Below are 26688 nucleotides of genomic sequence, written 5' to 3' on the forward strand. Positions count from 1 at the left end.
CTTCAAAAGAGGGGACTTTGACAGGATACTTATGTGGTCCCCCCTTTGCACTGTCTGCAGAGGATGATGGGAGCTGTTATCAGGTCACAGAGCACATTACACGCTCTGTACATAAGTGGAGAGACGGAAGAGGAAGGAACTGATCGAGGACTTTTTTTTGTTGCACTGTCATCTGTGTTTGGCAGCCTTTAACTCTCCCTGTATGGCTTCCCATTTGTGCTTTTACTGACTCAACACAAAGAGCAAGCTACTTCATTTCATTTGAATAATTTATATAAATTATTTGCTTTCATTGTGAAATATGAAGCAAATAAAATTGTATCTGTAGTATCTTGCTGCAACTTTTCCCGTTCATACCTTTGTTTACGTTTAAAACAAGCAAGAACTCTAAGTTTTTGCTTGTCAATGAAACATGTTTGTTTTTTGATCAGACATGGATTAAATCCAAATATCTAATCACATTTACAAATCATTTACGTTACACATCGAGGTCTTTTTTATCAGTGGCCGTCAAACTCCACCCTCCACACAGCTGAAAAAAGGACATTGAGAATACTTGTAACAATATTATATGGACCATTTCTTCCTCAATGTCATGTGCAATACTTTTTTATGAAGTATCCACTTTACAAAGGCACCAGGTTGTAAAATCATCAGGTTTTAAAAGAAAATGGATCAAAAACAATTTGGTGCATAAAATACAAAATAATGTAAAAGGCAAGAATAGGAAGATGAAAACATTTTCAGAAATAAAAACAGTTCAAAACTGTTAAAATCAGGAAAGTCTCCTCAATAAAAGTATGTTTAAAGAAGGGATTTGAAGGAGATCAGTGACTCACGAATAGTAGATTTCTATTTTTGTTTAATTAGTTTACTTTTTTACTTAACCTATTTTACTTTTTATTCTATTAGGCACTGTTTTTTGCATTTACTCCCTACACATTGTATATTTGTTATTCTATTGTTTTTATTCTTATATTACTGCAGTTTTTTGCACAATCTGTGCCACAAGAATTTTCTTTAGTGTCAAGGTATATCTTATCTTGGATTATTTTATATTACTTTTAGATTGACCGATCACAGATTATGTCCTAAGAATTCCCATACTAATACAAAACTGAAGACCCAAAATGCACATCATGAGTTGTATGTTTCAGTAAAACTGTATTTGGTTTACAAAATACTTCAGCTGTTTGCTGCTGACTATAGAGTCAGACGTGGATCTCATAATAACCTGTCTCAGGCCTAAATCCCTTTGTTTGGGGTGGAGCTGTGAAACAGGTCCTTCTCGTAATATAACCACTGTTATGGTCTTTCAAAATAGCACTCAAATAGTCACTTTGCAACATCTGCTCTGTCGAGGCTACATGGTGTGTTCACCGTGCAGAAATATTTACAATTCCATCATGAAACGATGTGTCTTTTGTGTTTTCCCGCCTGTCTCCCCTCCGTCCATTTCATTCTTCTATTTCCACACCTACTCTGTTGCTTTAACGCTCTTTTTCCTCTGTGTTTGCCAGATGGAGCTGCTATGCGGGCAGGTGTTCAGACAGGAGACAGGATCATCAAGGTATTGTGTTCATCTGCCTCTGTGCCTTTAAACTGCTAACGTCACGGTTTTCCTGTCCAAGGCCAATACAGAGGCTGTAGGCTGCCACCTGCTGGTCAGTCAGTATCTCTACGGTCTCTGTCAGTCTCCAAGTATAGCAGCAAAAAAGAAATGTGCATTTAAAAACTGGAAATCTGAAAAAACTCCCACCAAAGAAACACTGGATCAGTGAACTTGTATCCGATAGTATTTTGGATGGAATGGGAGGTTTTGGTCCTTTTGATATCTGTTCATTCTCATTATACTACTATTCTTGTCTTCCAGGTTAACGGGACCCTTGTTACACATTCTAATCACATTGAGGTGGTGAAGCTTATCAAATGTAAGTTCCTCTGTCTGTGTTCTAACATTTTCAAAACAAACCTTAAAGTAAACCTGATGCTTCACTTTGATTTTTTTTTTCACCCCACTCTAGCGGGCTCCTATGTGGCCCTCACAGTGTTGGGGCGGCCCCCAGGGCTCGCTCAGATCCCTTTGTCTGAAGCAGAGTCTGAAATGTTGGGTGTTAGCATTTCCTCTCCAAACTCTCCAGCGGCAGAACGCCCCTACAGTCCTCAGGACCGCTTCTCCTCCACTCTCCCATCATGGGTACGAAAGACATCAGCTTCTGTTGCCCTCTTACTATTTCTTAGCTCCACAAACTTTCCTTCGTCATCCTCCTTCCTCATCATATTTGACATTTTCGCTTAGGTTACCTGTGTCTTTCTTTTCCTTCTAAGGCTACATTCACACTACAAACCTTAGTGCTCCATTAGGATTAATTGTTTAGATCACAATTTGAATTGTTGCAGATATCAGATTCTAGTCCTGAATAAGTATAATGAATTATTATTATTATTATTATTATTATTATTATTATTATTATGAACTGATCCTCATGCGCAATACAACAATAATAAAGACATGACACACACAGCATGTTTTACAGAAGTTATTATTATTAGTCCAGAAATATGGAGGCCACTGAAGTCAGCACTTATGGTTTCATTTATAAGATGCTGTGCAGTGGAAACCAGCACATTTGTGAGAATTGTAACAAATGTCAAAGTGATGTAAAATTCACATAAATTTCAACATGAATTTTCACACCGAGGTCACATTGCAATAAATTATGCATGTATCTAATTTAGGACCTCATATGAAAGTGGCTCAAATCAGAATTGAAAAGATTATATTATGTGTGTTTATGCTGTTCACACTCTCATTTCAAAAACATGTTTTACATGAGTTACAAAAAAATAAAATTTTTGTCTGCAGTCTGAATACAGTCTGAATGTGCTCTTATTTTTGTAGTGGCTTCTTCATATCTCATCCTCCTTTACAGATTTTCTTTATGCTTAAATATTTTCTAAATATGTCAAATGTAACCTAAATCCAATGATTGCTTGAATGCATGCACACTTCCTCTATCTGCTTTTCAACCTCACTTTTCATTTTTTCCCACAGGATGAGAATAGCAGTGGCTGCAACCAGAAGGTTGACTTCTTGCAAAAGATGCTCTCCAGAGAGCAGCAGGAGCTGCAGGTTAGCATAACAATCACTGTCACTTACAGTCATGTCTGCATTGTAACACAGTTTTCCTTGCTAGATGTTAGCAATAGTGAGGTTTCTTGCACCCTTTATTGCACAGTTAAACCCTTTGAAAGAATATTCTGTTATTGTCTGTGTTGAAAATGAAAGCTCTCATCCATCTTTAAATAGAACATAGAGGGCTGATAGTATGATCTGCTGACAGGCTGCTGCTTGTCATGCAGAGATATTGAGACAGTATTTTCTCCACAGTTCATACCAGAGTCAGTCAACATACAACATTCATGAGCCAAGAAGGCAACACATGTAGATGTGGCCAGTAGCTCCCTCTAACCTTTGCTACATGCTTGTTATACTTGTTCTTTATTGTTTTATTCTGTTCTCATTTAAATATTTCAACATCTATTTAAACATTTTCTGTGTGTGGGAGGGACTACAACTGCCTTTGACTGTGCAAACTGTATTGTTAAATGACTACAGCTGAACCTTGAACCTTGATACCACTGGCCTGATTGTATACAAACAACAGGATGCTACCGGCCCTGATTTCTTGTTTTGATTTCACCTCTCTCACTGTATAGGCCATGAAGGAGGAATACAGCAGGAACCCCTCCCCCAAACTACTGAAAGACATCCAGGAAGCTAAGAAACACATTCCTCAGCTGCAGGGTCAGCTCTTCAAGGCCACTGGGGCAACACAGGTAAAGCAAATGACCTCCCTCTGACTCACTAACTACCTCCACATACATGCAGAATAGGGACACTGATGTACCAGCAGCATCTAGGCAGTCTTTACATAATTTTGTGCAGTGCGTTTAGGGATCACTCCAGACAAACATTAATCCTAATCTTATGAGAGGATTATGCTTTCTCTGTGGGAAGCCATTCTTTTGTGTCTGTGTGACAGTTTATTTTACATACACCACTCGCTGAACCCTCTGTTATGTATGTCAACATATTAGTTTGCTCTGTCATTTCTCAAAGTTAGATTCTATGAGATTACACTCTAAAAATGCTCATTCATTCATATATTTCTTACCAATGTAGCCTGTTTATTTGGTCTTCACCTGAAACATGTTTAATTCTTTACTGTGAATCTTGTTGTTATGTAATATTCCGTAACAAATTTTGTGTTTGCATGAACTCGTAGGAGGCTGTTCCAGGTGGTGAAGCAGACGATGGTAGCATGTTTGAGCCAGAGCCCACTCCCACCTCTAAAGGAGACAACAGTACGGACCTGTCCTGGAGCAGCAGTCCTGTAAGTTGTTACCTATCAGCTAACCAACATAACTACAGTTTTCTTTGTCTTATATTAAGCCTTATTCCCAAGGCTAGATAAGATCTGGGACAGTAGATTCATGGCTTAATGCTAAAGTAAATGAATCCATCTAAATTAGCCTTGCTTAGCTTTGGCTACTTCAGATCTCGACAACACCGTCAGTATTTCTTATACATTAATTTATTTATGGCAGTGTGCCACAATATCACTGTTAGCCTCCACATATTGATTTTCTATTCTTGGAGCTGCGCACCCCACTCCTGCTCTCCTTCCTTCACATGACAGCGGACCCATCTGTGAACAGCAGGATGTTACACATGCCACAGTGTCTTCCACACATAATCTTCATTTGAGTGGTTCCCAAGTATATTTTGCAACCCATTTTGGCATTTTTTATTTTTCAATCCTTGCGAGAGAACAGTGTCATCCATTATCAGTTAACTAGTGGTCAGTCTTCTCCCACACACCTGTTTGTTCTGCAATGGTGAGAAGGATCAAACAGTTACTGTCATTCGTAGATGATCTGCAGAGAAACACAGAGAGAGAAAGTCCTGGTTGGTACCAGTGTCACTCAGCATCGTGTTTTGATCATTTTGTTAGGCTACGTCATTTATACCAAGTGTGAGTAGCAGGGCAGAAATTTACTGTCTACTATGGCCATTGCTCCCTCATTTTGGCCTAATGCCACTCACGAAAATATACACATTCTCACTGTGGATTTGATGCCCCGCCCGCACTGCTCCAGCTAATTTCCCCATTTTCTCCTCTCCTTCTTTCCTGTCATTGCGTTTTTTGGATACAAATGTCTTTGTTGCCATTCTGATTAGGCAACATCAAGTGAAATGCTGTCACATAACCAGTTGTAGGCTAGATTTCAAGTCTGGTATGAACAGCTGGAAAACCACCAGGCTAATTAAGTGAGATGCAGACTTGGAGCAGACAGAGAGCATTCAGGACAAATTGCAAGAAAGAGATCATATTAATATGGACAGAAGCGTTGATGTGATATAAACGTAAGACACCATCTCAAAATAATGACTGAATGACTAAATTAAATCATCCTTAACCCCTTAAGTTAAATTCATTTTTTCGATGGGCTTAAAAATCATTGTTTTACTTTGTGCCCTTGCTGCCCTGACATTTGGCCTTAGTGCACTCAGAAAATGCCAAACCAATTCCAAATGATGAAATTGCCCTGAGGTGCAGTGTAGGAGTGTGTATCATTTTGTGGGAAACCAGTGCAACCAATGCAAATATAATAAATGTATCTATCAATTCTGTATTCAAATCACTGCTGGTCACGTCTGATAACTAATCAAATAAAATACTTTGCAGCAGATGTTGATTAGGGATGTTCCTTGTGACTAATTTCCCTGTTGGTTAAAATTTTAATTTAGACTAGTCTGTATACTCAGTAGTGTTCGGTTTTAACTGCTTTCCAAAAACACTCAGAAAGCAGTTAAACACAGTCGACCAATTAATAATGTTAAACACTGTCCGAAAAAATTCTGTGTGTATTAAGAGTCATTTGAAACTGTCACACACCATCAATCACAGTCTACATTTGCCAAATCGTATTTTAAATGCTGGTAAAATTTGGCACTTTGGCCATGCAAAACGAACATCGCAAATTAACCTACAAATTGTGACAACTCACTGTAAATTTAAACTTTTCAGAGTGAAACACAGAGCTGATGTTAGCTGCCTGCCTGTTATATAGTGTGGCTAACATTAGCAGTGCTATTAGCAGCAGCTTCTCTGCTTGCAGGTTAATGTTGAATGTGGTCACATGTTGCTCCAGTTAAGTGGTTATATATCACTTTATTTTGTCACAATCTACATTCCACATTATTTTAATTTTATATATCAAAACACTTCCAAAACCACTGGTTTTGTGGGCTGTCTTTTGTCCCACTTTGCTGATTAAAAACATTCAGGGCTGTATGGGCCATTGGGGCAGATGTGCTGGGTAAGAGGGCCTGCCATCTTATGGGACTGCAGCCCCGACTAGTGGTGAGTGGCTGCATAACAACTTAGACTAGACTAGACTAGGCAACAGTTAACTGGCATTTCACTTTAATAAAATATAGATAAATAGTTTAACCAACTAGCATTTCTGGTGCTGACTAGCAAAGGTGGTGACACTTAATCTTCTAGTTGATTAATAGCACACATCCCTAGTGTTGATCTTGGGAGATTTTGTTTGTCCTTTTACTTGCAGTAAAGGACTGAAACATTTTATAGTGAATAAAGTTTATTGCAAGTGAAAGGTCAGTGTGCAAAGGTGCACATGACCCTTAATAGTCAAGTTTTTTTTTTTTGTAAAATTGAGACTGAGAATGTTTTTTTTTTCTCTTCCACCTTCAGATATCTCGTGGTTTTGGGCCTGGATCTCCAGAGAGCCTGTGTCCAAGAGAGTCGTCCTGCCCCAGCCCAAAGAGCACACCCAGGAACAGCTTCAACTCCTGCCACTCTCCAGAGGCAGAGGACGCCACTGACCTGGTAGCTAGACACTCTGGCCGTGTGCAAATTCTGCTTAATAAATTTAATGATTCACTCCCTCTTTTGATGCAAACTTGGCTAGGAGTACATTTTTAAAGTGTGTTTATTGATAAATATAGCAGGCTTTGAGGTATTCTATGAATAATCTCTGTCAGTGCAAGCATACTCTAAATTAATTGGGTTATAAATGTCTAAGTGCAAGAAAGAATTTATTTATGAAAAACACTAATTGCACCATTTATCACTGTCTTCTCCTCAGGACTCTCTGTCCCCTACCACTGTCAGCAGTCCCTCTTCCTCACGCCTTGTCTCCACACAAATCATTGGAGCTGAGGATGACTATTTTGACTCAGACCAGGAACAGGTATTTTACCACAGGCCAATCGTAACATCCATGTCAGTCACAATATCACCAAACACAGCTGTCACCTATCACAGCTTTCACATTCAAAGTATTTTAAAAAGACATGACACTGTATTTATAAGCCTGCCCTTGTAAGCAAGTTGTGAATGATATTATTCAACCACGTCAGATGACAACAAGGCCACAATCTATTGTACTGATTTTGTTTCAGACAAACGGCCAGTGTAACAGCTTTAACAGTATCGAGCAGCTTAAGTCTCGCCCTGCCCACCTCGCAGCCTTCCTTCACCATGTCATTTCTCAGTTTGACCCTGCTCCTGTGGTAAGACCCTCATCTTTCACACTTTTCAAAAATCTTTTATGTATTTGTTTCCTGTTTTCATGCAGCCTGGCAGACACTACAGCTCACTGCATTTTTAATAAATCTATACCTTTATGTCCACAGCTGTGCTACCTCTATGCTGACTTCTACAAGCAGACCAACTCCAAAGAGACCAGACGGGTGTTCATGGACCTCCACACTTTCTTCATTGACAGGGGAGCAGTAAGTACAGTTTTTGTTCTCTTCAATGAGATGCCATGGTAGGGAAGTTTTCCCACTGGTTAATAAACTGATGACAACACCTGTGTTACTGATTACACCAGACATTTCATGAGAAAAGATATTCACTGATGATGCTCAATACCTGTAGAGCACTTACTTTGATCTTTAACAGTGTCTCCCGTCAAGTTTTCGCTGCAGGGCCAATTTAGCTGCCTTGCACTTGAGGTGCTCTTGAAGATGTGTGTGTAGGTTAGATGTTTTGCCTCCAGATGCTGCCACCTTTATCAGACAAAAATTACGAGTTGCCTTATTAATGTTATCAGTTTCCCTGTTAGCATTGGGTCTAAATCTGAAATACTGCCAAACAGGTGCTTTTGCTTTGACAGTGTGCTGCAACTACACAGTGCGTCACTGATTAGATTTTGACCAAAGCAAGTCAACACTAATTAGACCAAGGACAGCCTCAACATCTGTTGTTGTTGCCTTTAAATGTTGTCTATTCATCTGAAAAACAAATGATGAGATTATGGATTGTCGGTATTGTGAGACTATCAAAGTTTAAACCTGTTTCTTTTTTCCTTTTTTCTTCTACAGAATTTAAAAGTTTCTGTTCCTGAATCCATCTCTGCTGATCTTGGTAAGTATTTCATGCTGTGCTCACATTTTAATGTTTGTTTTTTTTTTCCCCCCACACCTTATGCATTTCTATTGGCTCACTTCAGCCATTTGACCATTTTCATTACACAGTCCCAGTAAGTTGATCACTTACTGCACACTCCTAACTGAGGTGTTAAGAAATCAAATGCTCTGATGGTTTGGAAAGTATTTCTCACCCTTTATGGTGCCTATTTAGCATGCATTTTGCATAATCCTTTTAGAGTCTTTGGGGTACAGTATATGTCAGTGTGTGTGTGTGTGCGCGTGTGTTTACAGATCGGCGGCGGACAGAACTGATCCCAGAGGAAATAAACAGACAACACGTTCAAACACTGCAGGACTCTCTGCTCCCCGACATCCAGAAGAACCTTGAGGACTTTAGGTAAGCTTGTCAACTCAGAATTGTTATTTTCTGTGTCATGGGAGGCAGAGCTATTACGGATTTGTACACTTCATTAGTTTTTATTTTGTTTTTAATTTTGTTTTCAATTGAGTTTAGTGTCAGTTAGTTTTCAGAGTGGCTTTGCTTGTTTCATTTCGATTTTTATTGTTTAAAAATGTTTAACTTCAATCTTTAGTTTATTTGTGTTATTTTTTTTTTTGTTTTTATAATAGGACAGGGTATGAAAGCAAATGAAAAAAATCCAGAATTTACTTTGAAAGTGTCTTGCTTAGCATGCTGCCATTTTTTTGCTGAGGCTCTACCAACCTAACCACACTGTATGACTCAACATGTTGGTACATGCAGGCAGAAACGCAGTATGGGCCTGACGGTTGCTGAAGTAGAGTTAGCCAGACTGGACCAAGAGAGGATCAGAGACCGCGTCACTCTGGAGCGAGAGCGCTCATACGCTGAAAACATCATAACCAAGATAGAAGATATCCTGTAAGTAGCACATACCACACATACAGACATGCTGCTCGGAGGCTCAAATACTCACAGTCTCGTGTTTCTGATCGTTATTAGCAACTCTGACAGTTTCCTACTTTGTATTGTTTATAGGTTAACTACTCAGACCACAGAGGAAGAGAAATGGTAAGTAAACCTAATATTGTGGAGCATTTGGTCACTTGATATGGATATTTGTCAAATCATATGAAGGGGAGTGTTTAGGGCTTCAAGGGCTCCTCAAACCATCTGTGTCTTCATAGCATTTACAGTCTGTAGTGTCTCATAATAATCTAAAATAATTAGTGTGTTACAGCTCATTTTATTAGACCTTTTAACTCCTTTTAATTAATTATTAAAAATCCTTCTGCTAAATTAATAACATCTGTCAGCAGCCACATTTTTATAATCTTTAAAGGATGGTCTTTGATGTTTCAACAGAACATATAAGAACATATTGGTGTCATCCAAACCCCATTCTACATCCTCCACAGTTTATAAATGAAACACTCGGGTAGTCTCTTACAGATAACGTCTAATTAATGCAGTATGTTTATATTAAATAATTCAAAAGTGTGACTGATTGAAACGGTCTTGTTTGAAATGCCATATGGTCACAGCACATCGCAGATGGTTTGTGTAGAAATTGTACGAGAACGACTGGTGTGACATATGGTGCAAGTCACAATATGGACGCTTGTTCTCTTCAGGTTTTAGCGTTCTGTTTCTTTGTTGGTGAGAATTCAGACAGGAGCTGCCAAACTGAAGCGCTGTCACTTTGGTTTTCATTTAGCACTACTATGCAGTATGTCATCTATACATACATGAAGCACCTTGGTGTGAGGGTCAAGGAACCTCGCAGTCTGGAGTCCAAACGGGTCAGGATCAACTTTCTACCCAAGATCAAGGTACTTAAAATCTGTCTGATGTGGACAGTCTCCTGCTGTGAGCTGCATGTGTGAAAGGACAAATCCAGATGATTTTCCAGCCTGACTCTCAGGACATTGTTTGGCATTTATATGTGAAATAGCTTATTTATCATCTGCCTGACACATTTCTTTTTCATAAAATACAGAAAAGCATCAAGACAGAAAAGGAAGGAGAAGAGAAGGTAAAGAAACCCAGATTTCCCAGCATCCTCGGACCTCAGCGTCGACCCAGCCGCATTGAAGCAGCATCAGGTGAGTTAGGACTTTGGAATGAGCCAAAATTATGGCACTATATTTAAAGCTTTATCAAGTTTTGTCACCACTTTCCTCTCTCTCTCTCTCTCTCTCTCTCTCTCTCTCTCTCTCTCTCTCTCTCTCTCTCTCTCTCTCTCTCCTCTCTCCCTCTCTCCCTCTCCCCCTCTCCCCTCTCCCTCTCTCTGTGTATTCAGTGGGTAAAGCGTTGGATGGTCGCCCCCGGCCTCAGAAACAGTTGTCTCAGCCTACACTGGGGACAAGCGAACACATGGAAGCTGGTCGTCTAAGAGGCAGCCAATCGAGCGAAGGCTCCGAACTTGTACACTCCATGTCTCTCAACACCTCGTCTCCAAACAGTGCCACCTACAGCTCAGACACTAGCCGAGACACTGATTTGGGTGAGCTACTGAGCAACTGAATCAAACACATCAGTAGAAGAAGAGGAAGGAGGAAGTAGTGGGTTTCTGACTTGTTTCTTGTCTCTCAGGTGGGACTCCAACCTCAGGCCCCTCCAGACTGAGCGATGGCCTTCAGTCTGACCCTCTGGATGGGTTGCCGTACCCTGGGACGCACTTTGACCTTTACAGCCTGGACCAACTGCAAGAGGATGACAGAGAAAGTGACAGGTGCATTTAGAGTCACATTTTCATTTTTGCTCCCTTAAATAGGGAACATATTTATTTTTAATGTTCCTAATGTCTAATTAATTTCCCTCTCAATTAAATAGAAATTTAGATTTCAACTAGTCTGAAAATTAGAAAACACTCAGAAAACAAAGCTATATTTGTTTTGTGTGGATAATGTTAGCAGTGCTAACACCAGCTGGCTGCTCTCCTCACAGGTTAATCTCCACGTGTCTGTCCCATCGGTTGCTTTTGACTTTCTTCATTGTCCATCATTTAGACAGACAGACAGGTTGTAAAATTTCTGTCACAATCTATTTATACCCATCATTTTCATTTTCATTTTTTTTAATGATGATAAGATGTAGCCTATTGAATATCACTTAATTGTCAAAAAGAACTCAGTCGCAATAACATTTAATATACAGAACAACCTTAAAGATTATGCATTTGTAAGGGCACAGAAAGAAAAGATGAACAGAGACAACAACTGTACACTCACTTTTCATGTCAGCAGTGGCGGTCTGCTGACAGCACAGAGGGCTGCCGCTGGCTGATAAAAGTAGTTTTAGCCACTTGCTTGTCCTTCATCCTCCACTGCATCAATCCCTCTATTTTACACCTTGTTTATCAACCACATCATAATTATTGGGTTCACTGTTGCCAACTTGGCAACTGTCACACTGGGTTTGGCGACTCTTCAGACTGAAAGCCCCCTTTATTTATAGACAAATTTAGCGACTTATTCAGACCATCAGGGAAAAAGCAAGAAATCTTCAGCAATATTATTGTAATTCATGCCCATGCATGCTGCTCAGAATAATACAGTCCACAGCTCTTCTGCCAGCAGTGTCTCTTTCTGTCTCTCCCTCCCTACTTGTGCCATGCCCCAGCAGTCAGGTGTGGTGTTGGGGCAGGCAACTTCTCTCTCCTTCTTTTTTCCAATATATAAATAGTTTGTTTGATCTTCTCCCTTAATCCCTTCATGGATTTTGAAAAACGTCTCTTTTTTTTTTTTTTACTTCAAACGTATCATGTCCCTGTAGTGATTATTTGGCTAAAGATTTCTCTATCTATCATTTATATGGCTTAAGGTGATCTCTCCCTCGATGCCACAGACACAAGCACTCGTTCTGGTTGATCTCCTTCAGTGTTATAATCCATGTCAAAACATGGACGACCTTCAGATTTGTTTAAAACATTCAGTCAGTGTCAGAAAAAATATCTGGTTAATACGACATCTTGCTTGGGCTGAATGTGGCTGTGCACGGCTCCTGTTGAGTGCTGATATACTGGTTCTGACACATTCTGACCACATAAAACCTTATTGTCATTTTCTAAATCAAAATACTGCCAAACTGCACTGGTTTTATGAGACGTTGTCTTATTTGTCCAACTGTCCACCTTCCTGGTTTGCATCCGGGCATTAGGGCTTGCCTGCAGTCCCGGCTAGTGGCAGATGTTGGCGTAACAGCTTAGACCCAACAGATTGTTAAAAATGCTCATTACAGTTTCCCAGAGCCCAAACTGACGTCTTCAAATTGCTTTTTCTGTCCAACCAATAGTCCAAAACCCAAAAGTGTCTTCATTTATCATCATAAATGACAAAGAAATGCACCAAACCGTCTCATTTAAGAAGCTGGGAAATGCAAATGTTTGACTGAAATGATTCAGTTATCAAAATAGAGGGAAAATAATTGATTTGGCTCATCTAAGTGACCAATCCTTACAGCTTTAATAATCTCTTCAACTGATTGGTACCTCTGGTGCCGACTAGTGAAGCAGGCAACACTTACTGTGCACATCTCTAATTTTTAATATTGTTTTTTCTGTTCATGTTTTTTTGTAGAACCCACGAGGGAACACCAAAGGCCATGAGAAGGTGAGGATACCTGATCATTTTGACTCTTCTAACTTAAATCCATCTAAAAAATGAGAAGTTATGATATGCAGTGGCAAACTTTTATCAGCTGGATGAAAAACTAACTTGCTGTCTTGCCCCAGGCTTGAGGGACTGGGTGCCGCTGATGCCCAGAGTGAGGATGACCAGGGAACAGACTCTGAGCATGACCCTCCAAACTGGCAGCAGCTGGTGGGACGAGAGGTCCTAGCGGGTCTCAGGCCTCAGGAAATCAAGAGACAGGAAGTAATCAACGGTGAGGACATGGCATACCACTACACATAATATGACAGTCCCTTAAAGCCAGATCTATTTTAAAATAACCCCCCTCCGTGTACTCAAAGATGCTCTTGTGTTATAGAGTGATATGATATGCAGCAGCAGAGCATTTGCTGGGATCCAACCCAAGTTGCTGTCAAATGTACATCATGCTGAGCTACGCAAATTGTCTGCCATCTTGAATTAACATCTTGCGTTATGTCTGCAGAGCTGTTCTACACAGAGCGTGCACACGTCCGGATGCTGCGAGTTTTGGACCATGTTTTCTACCAGAAACTCTCTAAAGAGGCCATCCTGCCTCTCACTGACATCAAGAACATCTTCACAAACCTGGAGGAGATTCTACAGCTGCATGGTACACACACACACACACACACACACACACACACACACACACACACACACACACACACACACACATACATCTTTAAGTCCATCAGACATTCTTATCCATACATGACTGCTCCTGAAGTATTAAGATGCACACACACACACACACACACATACTGAGATCCAGCAAACGTTCTTATCACAGGGCTTGTGTAAAGTCTTGCTTGAATTTGAATATAGTCCTTGAAAAATAATCTAGGGATTCGTCTACACAATTATGTAAACTCATATAATAAACCAGAAATCTTGTACCATTTGAAATGGAACAATCTTGTCATCATATTTGTAATTCAAAGGCCTCTGTTGATCCTTTACTCCAGTGATTATCAACCCCCAGGGGTCCATAGCACTCTGCCAGGGGGTCTGTGAAATTTTATTTATTTATTTAAAATTTATTTAGTTTACAAAATGCTTAATTTTAGGCTGCATTTATTTTTTGATTAGACTTTTTCGCAATCATTACTTATATACACAACTTATTTCCTTTCCGAAATCCTAAAGGTCAGTCATATTCAAGTGCTAGGCCTATTATTATTATTATTATTATTATTATTATTATTATTCATTTTATGTTTTTATTAGACTCGTTTTATATTTTTATGACATATATTTTGTATGTATTATTGTATATTATTTAAAATGAACAGAATTTCCATTTTATTTTATTTTTGCACTATGAGTAAGTGTGTATGTTGTGGGTATTCTCTATTGATGTGCAGATATTCAAAATCAAATCATATTCAATCAAAAAAGTTAGTCTGCACAGCTGGTAAAGTAAACAACGTGACATTATACATTGTTTGGGTTTGAAGGAATTTTCAGTTTCACTTATAGTAACAATTTACATGTGATGACAAGGACTTTGACAATCTGGTGCCTTAAAAGTGCTTTAATTTTACTCTTAAAAAGCTGAATGAAGCTGAATCTGTGCCTGACTGCTCTTGAACCATAAAGACACAGGAAAAAAAGCTCCAAAAGAATTAAATTTAGACTTGAAATAAAGTTTAAAGTGAAACTTAACTACTACACAGTGATAAAATTCAGAATTTAAACTGTGCATACCAACAGCACCCTCACATTTTCATGTTGTATTCTTCATCTTTGTTATCTTACGCTCTCACACACACACACACACACACACACACACACACACACACACACACACACACACACACACACACACACACACACACTCTCAGTGACTGTCCATTGGGGCCTCTCCTTTGAATTTCAGTTTCAATACTGGAGCAAATGGTAGCCGTTCGGAAGAGAAATGAGTCTTCAGTAATTGATCAGATAGGAGACGACTTGCTCTCCTGGGTGAGTACAATTCTCAGCCTGAAATTGTATTTCCTCTTTGAAACATTTTCTTATATTGAATAAATTTCAAGATGACTGATGTGGTAAGAAAAAAAAAAAACATATTATGCTCAAAGAAATTGAACTGTTGCCCAAAAATTGCTTTATAGCAGCAAAAAAAGGGAGATGTTGGTGTGAGATTGTTTTCTTCAGGCTCAATTCTGCTCATTTTGACACAGCATATGAACAGAATAATGGTTATATACGGTTTATATATGATAAAGAAGGTTTTTTCACATTTAACATGGAATCCTTCATTCCTATATGAAAATCCTGAAGACAAAACCTTAAGCAGGCATAAAAGAACAATTCTGCCCTCCTCAGTAACAAGAAATGTAATCACAGTGGAAGGAGTGGAAGCCTGTTTCTGTGTAAGTGGTTATGTCAGACAGTGGCCTAGATTTGGCTGACATCTCTGCATCTCAATATCATGCGTGATACGTTAGATGTGAGGTAGCCACATATCAACTGGCAGCCTTAAATGTTTGAAATGTCTCTATGAGGGATAAGTAGGGTAAACTGTCCCCTGAGGGCCCCAGCATCTAGTCTACATTTAAACTTAAGCTGTCTCTAGCACAAGGACTTAAGCCTGGCCCCCTTCTGGGACTTGCTGCTCATTGTGGTGCTTAAATATGAGACATTTCCATGGCAACTACCCCTGACCCAGATCGACTGAGTGACTGATCACCGTCTCTGCTCTGTCCCGTCTTGGGTTGGGGTGGTTACAGTTCAGCGGTGGTGAAGAGGAGAAGATCAAGCAGGCGGTGGGAACGTTCTGCAGTAACCAGCCTTTTGCTCTGGAGATCATCAAGACCAAGCAGAAGAAAGACTCGCGGTTTACTTCATTCATCCAGGTACTGACGTCATGCTCAGATGTTGCAGAAAAATGTAATGGAGATAACATTTTAGGGAAAATTACTGAATGAATACTCAGGAGAGTTAAATGAGCTAAACTGAAAATACATTCACTGTTGTTTAGTCACAATGTATTTTGGCTTTTTGGTGACTTTTTAAGTTTATCAAACCTGTATTTGTTTCTTTATTTGTGTTGCAGGAGGCAGAGAGTAACAGACTGTGTCGCCGACTGCAGCTTAAGGACATAATTCCTGTAGAGATGTTGCGGCTTACCAAGTACCCCCTGCTACTAGATAACATCGCAAAGTACACAGGTGCTGTAGTGTTACTTTACCACTCAAAGGTCCTTCACATTTTGCAGGGATTTGTTCATGCTGTAATCAGCTGTGCACAAGGTTGTTATAGTGCACAAATTACTCCGCGTTATGGCTGCGCAGTATGGTTTAAAATAAAAATCTGTCACGAGTAGTGGGAATGATCATTCTTGCACCACAGTTTTCATTTTCACTGAAAGAAAACAATAAAAATCATGATGATGTGACATTTGTTAAGGTCTGTACTTAACAAACATGATTTCTTATATCTGGAGAACCAGATGTGTAGGTCAGTGCATCTCCAACTGTGTGCATGTTCTTGGAAGTTATAATGATTCAACCAACAATTATATTTAGTCTACCAATTATTTTCTAGATTAATACATTAATCGTTTGTTCTATAAAATGTCAGAAAATACAGAGAATTTCCCAAAGTCCCAAAGCATTTTTGGCTTAAAAAATGACTCAAATTGATCAAGATTCCTGGTGATGGACTACATGCTGCATCTTCATTATTACGGCTGTGCATATATATATATATGTGTATATGGGCAAGTGCGATATTCAAATTCCAGCAGCTACAATTTTTTGTTGCACATCCTGGTCTATAAATATTGTTCTCTAGATTTGAAAAAAAAACTTTGTAGCTGGTAGGTGTTTCACTGGACACATATGAAGTCTTAAAGAGAAAAGTAACCACTTTCTATGTGGATGTCCAGTCAGCGTTTATGGTAAATATAGTCAGTTAAAGCAAAAAATTGCTCAAAGCATGCTATATTAGCTCACATTGCTCTGTATCACCACCGTAGCCTATAGCTATTATTCGTATTATTTAATCAGAGGTGGAGACAAGAAATCCAAGCTGAAATAGTGTGTTTTCACAGCATGTCATCAATCTGAAAGTCGGCTATGTTGAAGGTTCTGAACATAAACAACGCAACCAAACTCGCAACTGTTCCTCAGTATTGTTGCTCAGAGTGGTCAATTTTGGTCACCCAGATGTTAGCTTGTAAGAATGATAAACTAGTTTTTCAGCTTGACTTCTTTTGTATTTTCATCCAAATATTGACTCCGAATGCTAAAAATCCTAGTTATAAACTGTAAAGATAAGTTGATCACTGATACTGTGCCTCTCACTCTGCACAGACCATCAAACCTTTGTAACATGTAACATTTCACGTCTTCAGCTGTGTGTAGGCTTGGCGAACAAATGAGGTAGTTCACTATGTCGAGTCATTCCAGGATGAAGAAGGCAGCTTGTACAGATCTTCACCTCCTATTAAGCTTGTTTTCTCAAAGTACCGTGCCCTCTCCTGCTGACCAAGTCCTTCTCTGTGAGCTTTAGCAGCTCCCACACTTTTCCTAAACTCTTTCATGGTTTAGACATCCTAAATCTAGATCCCAGTGCCTCTAACATGGCCACACATCTGCATTACTGGCCAAAGTGCAAGTGTTCTATAGTCAGTAGTTCTTTCTGTTATTATTATAATTATCACTTAAACTTTACTGACAAACAGCATTAAAACATATATATTCAAAAAAACAGTAATCAGTACAGACATATAATTAATTAGTTAATATTAAAAAATGTTAAAATTAAGTCAACTCTCTCTTATTTAGAGAGTACAGAATTGGATTAATGTTTTGTCTGACTTTGTTTGCAAAAATAAAAAAAATATGGTCTGCATTAGAAAATTTTGATTCATGGATATGTGATTTTGCAAGAGATATAATCAAATGGATGATATTAGCTTGTAGTTCTTCATTAACACAAACAACAGACGTTCCAGCAGGAGAGCTCAGCTCTCTTGGTCAATATAGCACACTGTGAGGAATTTAATGCTTCAGTTGACTTCATTTACCATCAACACTGATTCCACATGCACATGAAAAGTGGTGAATTTTCCCTTTAATGTTGTCAGCGTGCCTGCAGGAGGAGCCACAAAACCGATATGTGCATTCATAGAAACCGCACACAGTTAATGCAGGTAGAAAAACTGATCCATCTCCTGCAGCCTCATTCAGACACTTCAAAGTCTGTTCCACTCTGTCACCAACACTTAGTCAATCGCTGACTCTGTCACAGAGAGAGAAAATTTGATCTACTTTTAAAAATGACAGTTTCAAACCACTATTCTCTTCACTGCTGTGTGGAGTTTTAGACTCCTGTATGCAGTCCAGTTTGTCATGCTGGCTGGATTCAAAAAATGAATTCTTGCTTTAAGTTTGGCTGCACTGGTGCAACACCTCTGCATCTGACCTTCGTTAATAGAGCTAAATTATTGTATCCAGTCTTTGTCTCCCATGATCATGAATTAGATCCTCTAAAGCAATTAATTCAGTATGGAAATTAATTTACTCATGTTGCGCTTAACCATGACAACACACAATGCAGGAATAATACCTAGTTTGTATTTTATAATCTGAATTTAATATAACACAATAGATAATGGAAATCAGCTCTTAAGATAGAACGAAGTGGATAAAAATGAAGCAAATGAAGTCTTAAGCAAGGTCCTGCGTGGCAACATGCCAAGCATTAGTGAATTACAGAGACAAATGGAGAGATTATCATTTTAATGGTCCTGGAGTGGTAGTGCACATTTCGGGAAATGTCTCACCCATTATTTGGTCCATCATTTTAGTCTTGGCTGGGGTTTGGGGTCTCACACAGAGAGAACGCGCTAACGATAAAGTATAACCAGCTATTATGGGATCATAATGCCCCCCTGCTTTATCATAATTTTTGAGAACGATGGTGTGTTAATGGACAGAGGAAATATCAATTTCCCGGACAGCCCCCTGCAGAACTGAGGAGGCCTTACTTCTTATTTGATGTCATAATATCTTTCAGACAACGTAGCGGAGAAGGACAAAGTGAAGCAGGCGGCAGACTGCTGTAGAAAGATCCTCAATCACGTCAACCAGGCTGTGAAGGAATCCGAGGACAAGCAGGTGTGATGTTTTTTAAAATCTCCTTTCCATTTTATTACCATCCCTGAGACTTGTCTCTTCCTTCCTCTCAGTCTCCTCCTAAGTCCTTCCTCTTTTCTCCTACTCTACCACAATTTATTTTCCACCACCTCCACTGCTCCCCAGGCAGTAGCTTCCTTTTTAAAACGTGGTTACTTATCCCCTTTCCTCTGTCTCTGCTTCTCTCCATCCTACCTCTAGAGGTTGGAGGACTATCAGAGAAGATTGGACCTCTCCTCGCTAAAGCAGACAGACAACCCTATGATCCTGGAGCTAAAGGTGAGTTATCTACACGACCCCTTCAGCTTCAGTTAAAGCACACTCACTTGTTGTACACCCACACACACTGTTTGAAATAACTGCAAGGTAGAAAGGTAGTGCTGCGTGGAAACAGCTGCATGTACAAGCAGAAATTATTCATCAGCTTTAAACTTTAAATGTATTTCTCTGTTCTATCTCAATCAGAACCTGGATCTAACCAAGAGAACCATGGTGCATGAGGGACCACTGTCATGGAAAGTGAACAAGGACAAGACTATTGGTTTGTAATTGGCATACTATGAGAGTTTCATTGTCTTTAAAGAGATAATTTGGATTATTTGAAGTGATGTTGTATGCGGTACTTATCTATAGTCAGTGTATTATTTACAGTAGATGGTGATCCACAGGCCTCCAGTCAGTCTTGTGCAAGTTCACACTTCACACGAGTCAGCTCAAAGTTCAGTTCACAGAAATGAAAATGAACTAGTTTACATTCATAGTCATTGTGTGATACTCATGTTTTTTGTATTCATTTGGATGGCCAGAATAACTTATATCTATAGTTATTTACAGAAATCTGAGAAAATTTTAGAATACAGCTGACTGCAAACATGAATACAAACTGGGTAATTCAATAGAATACACCAGAGTGCATGAGAACTGCAGGGAGATTAAGAGGGAGACAAGTTAGAGGAGACGAGCATAGCTACCTGTCTGTTTTTGACTGTAACAGAGACTCCAGTCTGCGGAGTAGACAAGGTCATACACTTAAAATGATTAAAGAAAGTTTTTCTATCATGTCAACACTTCTGTTCATACTCGCACGCTCTCTTTGTCTCTCTTTGCTGCACCTGCATCAGACCTTTTTACCAGTCAACAATGTGAGTGCTGTTACCGCTCTCCCAAATCAGACACTCACGTTCATTAGTTGCAAGCTGATTCTTTCAGTTCACCAAGAATGGGAGCTTGTTCAATGAACCCTGCTCCTCTAGTGTGTTCATTCACAACACGGCCTCACCATGTACCAGCACAGACGCTAAGCAATGTACTGCTGTGGACAGTAAAATGTATTTTAGCCACTTAAACAGCCCATCTAAAGTGTATGCTATGTTTAGAATATTTTCACTGTTTTACCTTACAGCCTTTTCTAACAGGAAACTGCTGTTATGCTGTGTTTTTGTGCAACCAGAAAGCATACACTTAAACTGATAGAGATTTCTTTTAGATTGGTCTTTTTTAGGAGGCTAAAATACTTTTTCCTGCTGATCCTGTCCACTGCAGTTAATTGTTTTGCTTCCTACACAAATGGTGGGGTGTGCTGGCCACCATCTATTGTAGGTAGTACACTGACTATCAATAAGTTCCTTGTACAACCCACCTTCAAACAATCTAAACTATCCCTTTAAGCTTTGATACTGCTTCCAAAAACTCCAACAGACCAGTCATGTTTGACAAGTAAATACAAATATCTGTCTCCTTTCAGAGCTATACACACTCCTCCTGGAGGATATCCTCGTTCTGCTGCAGAAACAAGATGAGCGTCTCATCCTGAAGTGTCACAGTAAAAACCTGGCAGGCACTGCAGATACCAAACATATCTTCAGTCCCATCATCAAACTCAACACGGTGCTGGTGCGCTCCGTGGCCACAGGTCAGTCAACACCTAATCTTTAAAATCTGTTTTTCTGTTCTGCATTTTACAAAAATTGGCAGAACGGTGACTTGATAAACAAGGATCAGATTAAATCATCAGAAGAGCCACTCATGATACAACATTCAGGCATAAAAGCGGATCATCCTAAACTAACTGTCCACACTCTTTCCTGCCAGACAACAAGTCCTTCTTCGTCCTCTCCATGTCGGACAACGGGGCCCAGATCTACGAGCTGATGGCGCCCACAGTATCAGATCAGAGAACGTAAGTCCACTTACCTTTTGAATGATTTATTACCGTTTTATAGCTCTAGTTGTTAAATATGTAAAGGTAATAACTGTTTTATTTTCCTTGCACAAGGTGGCAGCGTCTAATCACCCAGAGAGCTGATGCCATGAAAGTCAAACCTCACAGCGTCATCCCATTACCTCAGACTGAGTATGTTGATTTATCATCCTTGTAATTCAATCAGTTAGTTCTCGGGGTCTCAGCTTGTTATTAACATATGATTTTGTTTGTGTGCCAGTGGGGAAAGAGACGGTGTGGAGATCATTACAGCAGGTGTTTCCAGGCTTAGCAGAGACCCAGACCACACGTCCACCGGCAGCACCCAGTCCACAGGTAACTGGAGCCGTTCATTTCTTCAAGGTTTTGTCCCATATTAATTTCAATAATCTATCCTACTTAACTGTCTGCATAATCCTCCTCCATTTATAGATAAAGAGAGCAGTCCAGCCTCTAGAAGTGTGATGCCGACTTCTCTACCAGGTAGTAATCCATTTGAGGTGGTAAAGGCAGAGGAAGAGGAGGAGGAGGAAGGTTTTGTGGACCCAGAGCTTCCCTACCAAGTGGCTGAAGATGGCAAAGAAGGAGACTCATTTAATATGTTTCCCTCCAGAGCAGACGAAGCACTGAAAACATGTAAGCACACAGAACCGATCACTCAAAATGTTTCGTATGCTGTGAACTAATAAAGAAAATCACTAACCCTTCCCCCTCTCCTGTCCCTCAGTGGCAGCATTAAAGCAGGTATTGGTGACCCAGCTCATGTCCCAGGAGGCTGCAGAGCAAACCAAACGCTCCACAGGGGCCCGTCTCCTCAGGACCACCTCTCTGCGGACCCCTGTAGACAGCCGCGCGCGAGTGATGGTCCACAATGGCTCAGAGAAGAACAGCTCCCAGACAGAGGACCCAACTCAGGACCTGGGCTCTGGGGACACGGGCTTCTTTGATACTCCTGAGGACTATGGTGAGTCGAGACAGTTTGATCAGTTGTTTTTTAGTTAGCTAGTTTTTGTGTCTATGTTACTAAGGGGAGCAACAGTTTTTGAAACTGGTAAACTACAAGGTAATCCCTCCAGGCAATTGCTAACCATCAATGTACATTATTAAAAGTGCTTGTTCTTGCCACTGACAGGCTCAGATTGTTATTACGAGTGTCTGACAACATCCTGGAAATGATTACTACAGAGAGTGGCCTTTTTTATATGTATTGTTTAACCAGAAGCAGCTGTTTAATTGCTCTTTTCAAAACTAACCAGACTACCTTTACAAAATGATAATTTTAACATAGTCATCGTCATCTTCATTCACACTTGACAGAAGCAAAATAAAACTTAACCGATACGTGTTGGTGTGTCATCTGTCCACTGTTCCTACAGTCACCAACTCTGGTTGTTTGGTCAAAATAAACCCTTAATTTGCGAAGTTAGGTGTGAAAATATTCTACCGCTAAGCATTTCTCCACGCTGCTTCTCTGATGTTCGTCCTCCCTATTGTTCCTTCCCAAAATTTTTTCACATCTAACGCTGTGAATTAAGGCTTCATTTCAATCAAACAGAGATGGTGATTGTTAAAACAGTGGAAAGATGAGCCACAATGTTTTTGGTGAGTTTTATTTAGTTTCTGTCAAGTTTGAATGATTATGACAATATTAAAATGAGCATCTTGTAAAGCGAATATGGTTAGTTTGGCAAGAGCAAAAAACAACTGTCTCTGGTTAAACAAAATGTATCTTACTCTTTCAAAAAAGGTCTTTCTCTGTAGGGATCCTCTCCATAATATTGTTAGACACTTGTAATAATAATCTCAGCCCATCAGTTGCAAAAACAAGCACTTGTAGTTGACATACTTTGTCGGTCCTCGGTTTCCCAAAGGGATTACTTTGTAGCATAATTTTTCTTCTGACAGCTGCAGCACTCTCCCTCCGTACTGGACTAATTTGAAAATTTGTTTTTCCCATTAGTCACAAAACATGATAAAAAGGGTCCAGGTTGAAAAACCTGAAGTTACCCTTTAAATACACAGTACTTGAAGATAAGTGTTTCTTACAGTCTGCATTATAAGTTACAGCTTGCTCTGTGATCTTTCTCTGATCCAGATGCTAGAAGTATTAAATGGGTCCTTTTGATTCTCTCAGCAGGATATTTAGTCCTGGAGGGGTACGGTGGCCCAGGGGAAAGCAGCACAGATGATGACATCTTGGCATCAACCACAGGGAAGCAGCTGCGCACCTCACAGGGCTGCGCTGCAGACTCTGGCATCAACTTGAGGTTTTCTTCAGCGTCACAGGCCGGCAGCCTCTCCTCTTTTAGCAGACAGGTCTTGTCTCATCTTAGAAACCTTCAGGCCAACCTCAACTATCTGAAGGTAGTTAACAGTCAAGAGTTCACCAACAAACACACCTAAAAAATATACCGTATTTACAGACTGAGGTCACTTTTATTGCCTGATCTGACAATGAGTGTTTTGTTTCTCTTGCAGGAGGTTGAGGCCAAGTATAATAATCTAATACGCCAAAGGCCAGAGAGGTCAGCAGCAGACGTGGAGGGAAACAAAGGTATCTCAATATAAGCTGTCAACTACGGAAGTATCAATACCAAAAAAGTCTTGATTTAATGTCCTTTACTAAATAATAAATCTGATGTGTACTAGGGATGCATCTGAATAAGTTTGTTGGGAAAGCACAAATAACGCGATGAAATCTCGGGGGAGGTGGTGATGGGCTTCAGACAGCTAACTAAACTTAGTTTAGTCAGAAATAAAAAAAAGAAAGAAAGAGATGAAAAGTACAGTATGAGAATGTGGAAATATATTTCCACATGAAACTGCTCCCAACAAGGTCTGTGAATTATCTTGAGAAACTGGGTCATGATTTTTGGAAAGACACACTGGTTTAGAATTTTTCAAATGTATTTTCTTGGTGCTTGAAGCAACGCAGGACTTGTGCCATTTAGTCCCACTATATTGGAGAGAAGGCAGAATCTCTGCAGCAGATATCTCAAAAACTCTGCAGCTGACAGCAAAACGATCCAGATGGATAAACAGCACTACAGACCAAGGGAAAGATAAATATTTTTGATCATGGGGTGAACTGTCCCTTTAATCAAATAAAAGTAGCCAGGCATGACCTAAGCACATGCAAAAAATTGGCATGAATCGTCTTTGGAAATGCATGCTTAAATTATTACTTCACAATTGCAAAAAAATAAACAAAGCAGCAGTCAGCAGCAGTCCTTTCATAAGAAAGGGATAATGTGCAGCGAGCAGGTCATTATTGTGAAATAAACCCCAACAGGGTGATGCAGGATGGTTGATTCAGGACCTTGACACGAAGCAAAAATGGCCTGCTCACTGTACATTATTCCTCTTATTACATGTTTCTTACCAAAAACATCAATACTTTGACTCATAATGTTAATTTTTCCTCATACCAACAGGTCTGTTATACATAGCAAAAGACTGCTATAAAGAAATATCAGACCTTAAAAGCTGTAATTGACCAATCAGAATCAAGTATTTAACAAAGCTATGTGATAAAATAAAAATAGCTAAGTGAAATAATTAACCATCTGTCTATGTTGTCACAATCTGGCGTGGTATTGAGCCATTTTTTAATCATGATAATGTGTTATTTGATATATTGTTACATCCCTTGTATCAGTATATGAATTACACAAATCACCTTCTGTGTCCATCCTTTTTCTGATTCTAAGCCTCATTTTCTTCCCCCAGATAAGAGATAGTGGAAGTCCGTGCCTCAGCTTGCGGCTCTGGTCCCAAAGAGGAAGTACCGACTCGTAGTCTGTCCCTACTTCTTGTGTCCTGGACTTTTCTGGACATCCTATAAGCTTGTCCTCTCACTGCTGAGCCCCTTGTTTTTTCCATCGCCGTTGCCCACGGTTGCCACAGAGATATGAGAGACTTTGAGTGTGAGCGGAAACGTTTGAAGGGAGGAGTCATCTTTGTTGATGCCGCGCCCCCCTCCCATCAGCACAAGGCAATCAGGGAAGTGGGATTGCCCTAAAAAAAAAAAACCTCACCCCCTCCACCATCGAACACCCATTTTCCCCCGGAGCTCCCTGCAAGAAAGAGAACTTATACCAAAATGTACAAAGATGTGTGTTTAGAATATATATATATGAAACACAAAACAAGAAAAGGAAAATTTTAAGATAATGTATTAAGATTTTTTTTTTTATCCCAAGATGTATTTATTTTCTTTCTTTTCATTTTTTAAAAAGTGTTTCCCACATTGCTTGCATGCTTTTGGCCATGGTGTTACCTTTTTGGCTGCTCTTCCTGCTTCACTCATACAGGGTTAGTGTGTGAGTGTTGAGTGCACGCTAGCATACGAGCACGCTAGCCTAGCGCACCCTGATGAAATGACAGGAATATATTCAGACTGATAGGCCAGAGTTGCACTGGTGATGGATAGATCCCATTGTGTTTAAAAACTCTTGAATTGTGTTAAAGTCTAGAATTTCAGATAAATTCTAGGTGTGGTGTTAACTAGAATGAAGAGTCCAAGGGCTCTGATCTGGTCCTGTTGCATTTCTGTGCTGCCTCCTTCCTTCTCCTCTTCCTTCTCCTCTTCCTCCTCCTCCTCCTCCTCACTGTGAGGGGTACTCTGCCTCTTGTCTGCTCCTCTTCTCCTTTGCGTGTGACTCTCCCCCCTTCTTTTCCCTGTGAACACTTATGGGTGTCATCCTTTTCCTTTTCCTCACAGCCCCACTGGCTTTCATGCTTATTTATCCCCCTCCCACACTCTATATGTCATGCTTCCTCATCTGCCGTTGGGTATCTTGCCCCGTCCCCCCTCCCCTCCTCTTCTACAAGGAGCGGTCATGCTCTCTCTGTATCAGCTCCTGACAGAACTGCTGCTTCTTTCTGCTACTGTTGGCAATGCTGATCTGACTGCCTGATATTCTAATGTCATGAAGTTCAACATATACTGTACAATGATCAACTTGGAAGGTTATGCATAACTTTAATAAATAAATGGTGCCATGACACATTCAAAAAGGAAAACCTTGCCTGTTTTATTTGATTTCTTTAAGCTTTTATCTACACAAGTGTTTTGTCTATGACTCAGCAAAAATGTAGAATCTCATGAAAAGATTAAAAATGACCACTCTGTCGTGCTGCTACTCTGATGGCCGCTAAAACATTTTACTTGTACAGCACTTATTGAATGACAGTTTCAGTAATGGAGAAAAGATTGAAGACCATTTTTTCACTTA

The 26688-nt window shown here is 39.8% G+C and overlaps 1 protein-coding gene across 4 annotated transcripts in view; it reads left to right on the forward strand.

The window, feature by feature from the left end:
* Positions 1-26476, forward strand: part of arhgef12a (Rho guanine nucleotide exchange factor (GEF) 12a) — a 61717-nt gene extending 35241 nt beyond the window's left edge. For 3 of the 4 annotated variants that reach the window (XM_084716964.1, XM_084716966.1, XM_084716968.1), the window contains 36 exons: positions 1521-1570; positions 1874-1931; positions 2025-2197; positions 3056-3133; positions 3721-3840; positions 4290-4397; positions 6786-6920; positions 7180-7284; positions 7496-7606; positions 7730-7828; positions 8423-8465; positions 8762-8867; positions 9234-9371; positions 9489-9521; positions 10168-10282; positions 10450-10555; positions 10753-10956; positions 11046-11184; positions 13031-13063; positions 13186-13337; positions 13569-13715; positions 14985-15070; positions 15838-15963; positions 16164-16278; positions 19133-19233; positions 19453-19530; positions 19717-19792; positions 20996-21163; positions 21343-21430; positions 21527-21604; positions 21693-21787; positions 21884-22087; positions 22179-22415; positions 23586-23815; positions 23930-24005; positions 25181-26476. In XM_084716964.1, coding sequence (XP_084573090.1) covers positions 1521-1570; positions 1874-1931; positions 2025-2197; positions 3056-3133; positions 3721-3840; positions 4290-4397; positions 6786-6920; positions 7180-7284; positions 7496-7606; positions 7730-7828; positions 8423-8465; positions 8762-8867; positions 9234-9371; positions 9489-9521; positions 10168-10282; positions 10450-10555; positions 10753-10956; positions 11046-11184; positions 13031-13063; positions 13186-13337; positions 13569-13715; positions 14985-15070; positions 15838-15963; positions 16164-16278; positions 19133-19233; positions 19453-19530; positions 19717-19792; positions 20996-21163; positions 21343-21430; positions 21527-21604; positions 21693-21787; positions 21884-22087; positions 22179-22415; positions 23586-23815; positions 23930-24005; positions 25181-25191 — 4022 coding nt within the window. In that variant the 3' untranslated portion in view covers positions 25192-26476. The remainder of the gene's footprint in view (positions 1-1520; positions 1571-1873; positions 1932-2024; positions 2198-3055; positions 3134-3720; positions 3841-4289; positions 4398-6785; positions 6921-7179; positions 7285-7495; positions 7607-7729; positions 7829-8422; positions 8466-8761; positions 8868-9233; positions 9372-9488; positions 9522-10167; positions 10283-10449; positions 10556-10752; positions 10957-11045; positions 11185-13030; positions 13064-13185; positions 13338-13568; positions 13716-14984; positions 15071-15837; positions 15964-16163; positions 16279-19132; positions 19234-19452; positions 19531-19716; positions 19793-20995; positions 21164-21342; positions 21431-21526; positions 21605-21692; positions 21788-21883; positions 22088-22178; positions 22416-23585; positions 23816-23929; positions 24006-25180) is intronic. The other variant, XM_084716967.1, reaches the window with a different exon arrangement.
* Positions 26477-26688: the final 212 nt, after the last annotated feature.

Source organism: Lutjanus erythropterus, chromosome 4 (genome assembly GCF_056507025.1).
Source record: "Lutjanus erythropterus isolate fLutEry1 chromosome 4, fLutEry1.hap2, whole genome shotgun sequence".
Taxonomy (NCBI): Eukaryota; Metazoa; Chordata; class Actinopteri; order Lutjaniformes; family Lutjanidae; genus Lutjanus; species Lutjanus erythropterus.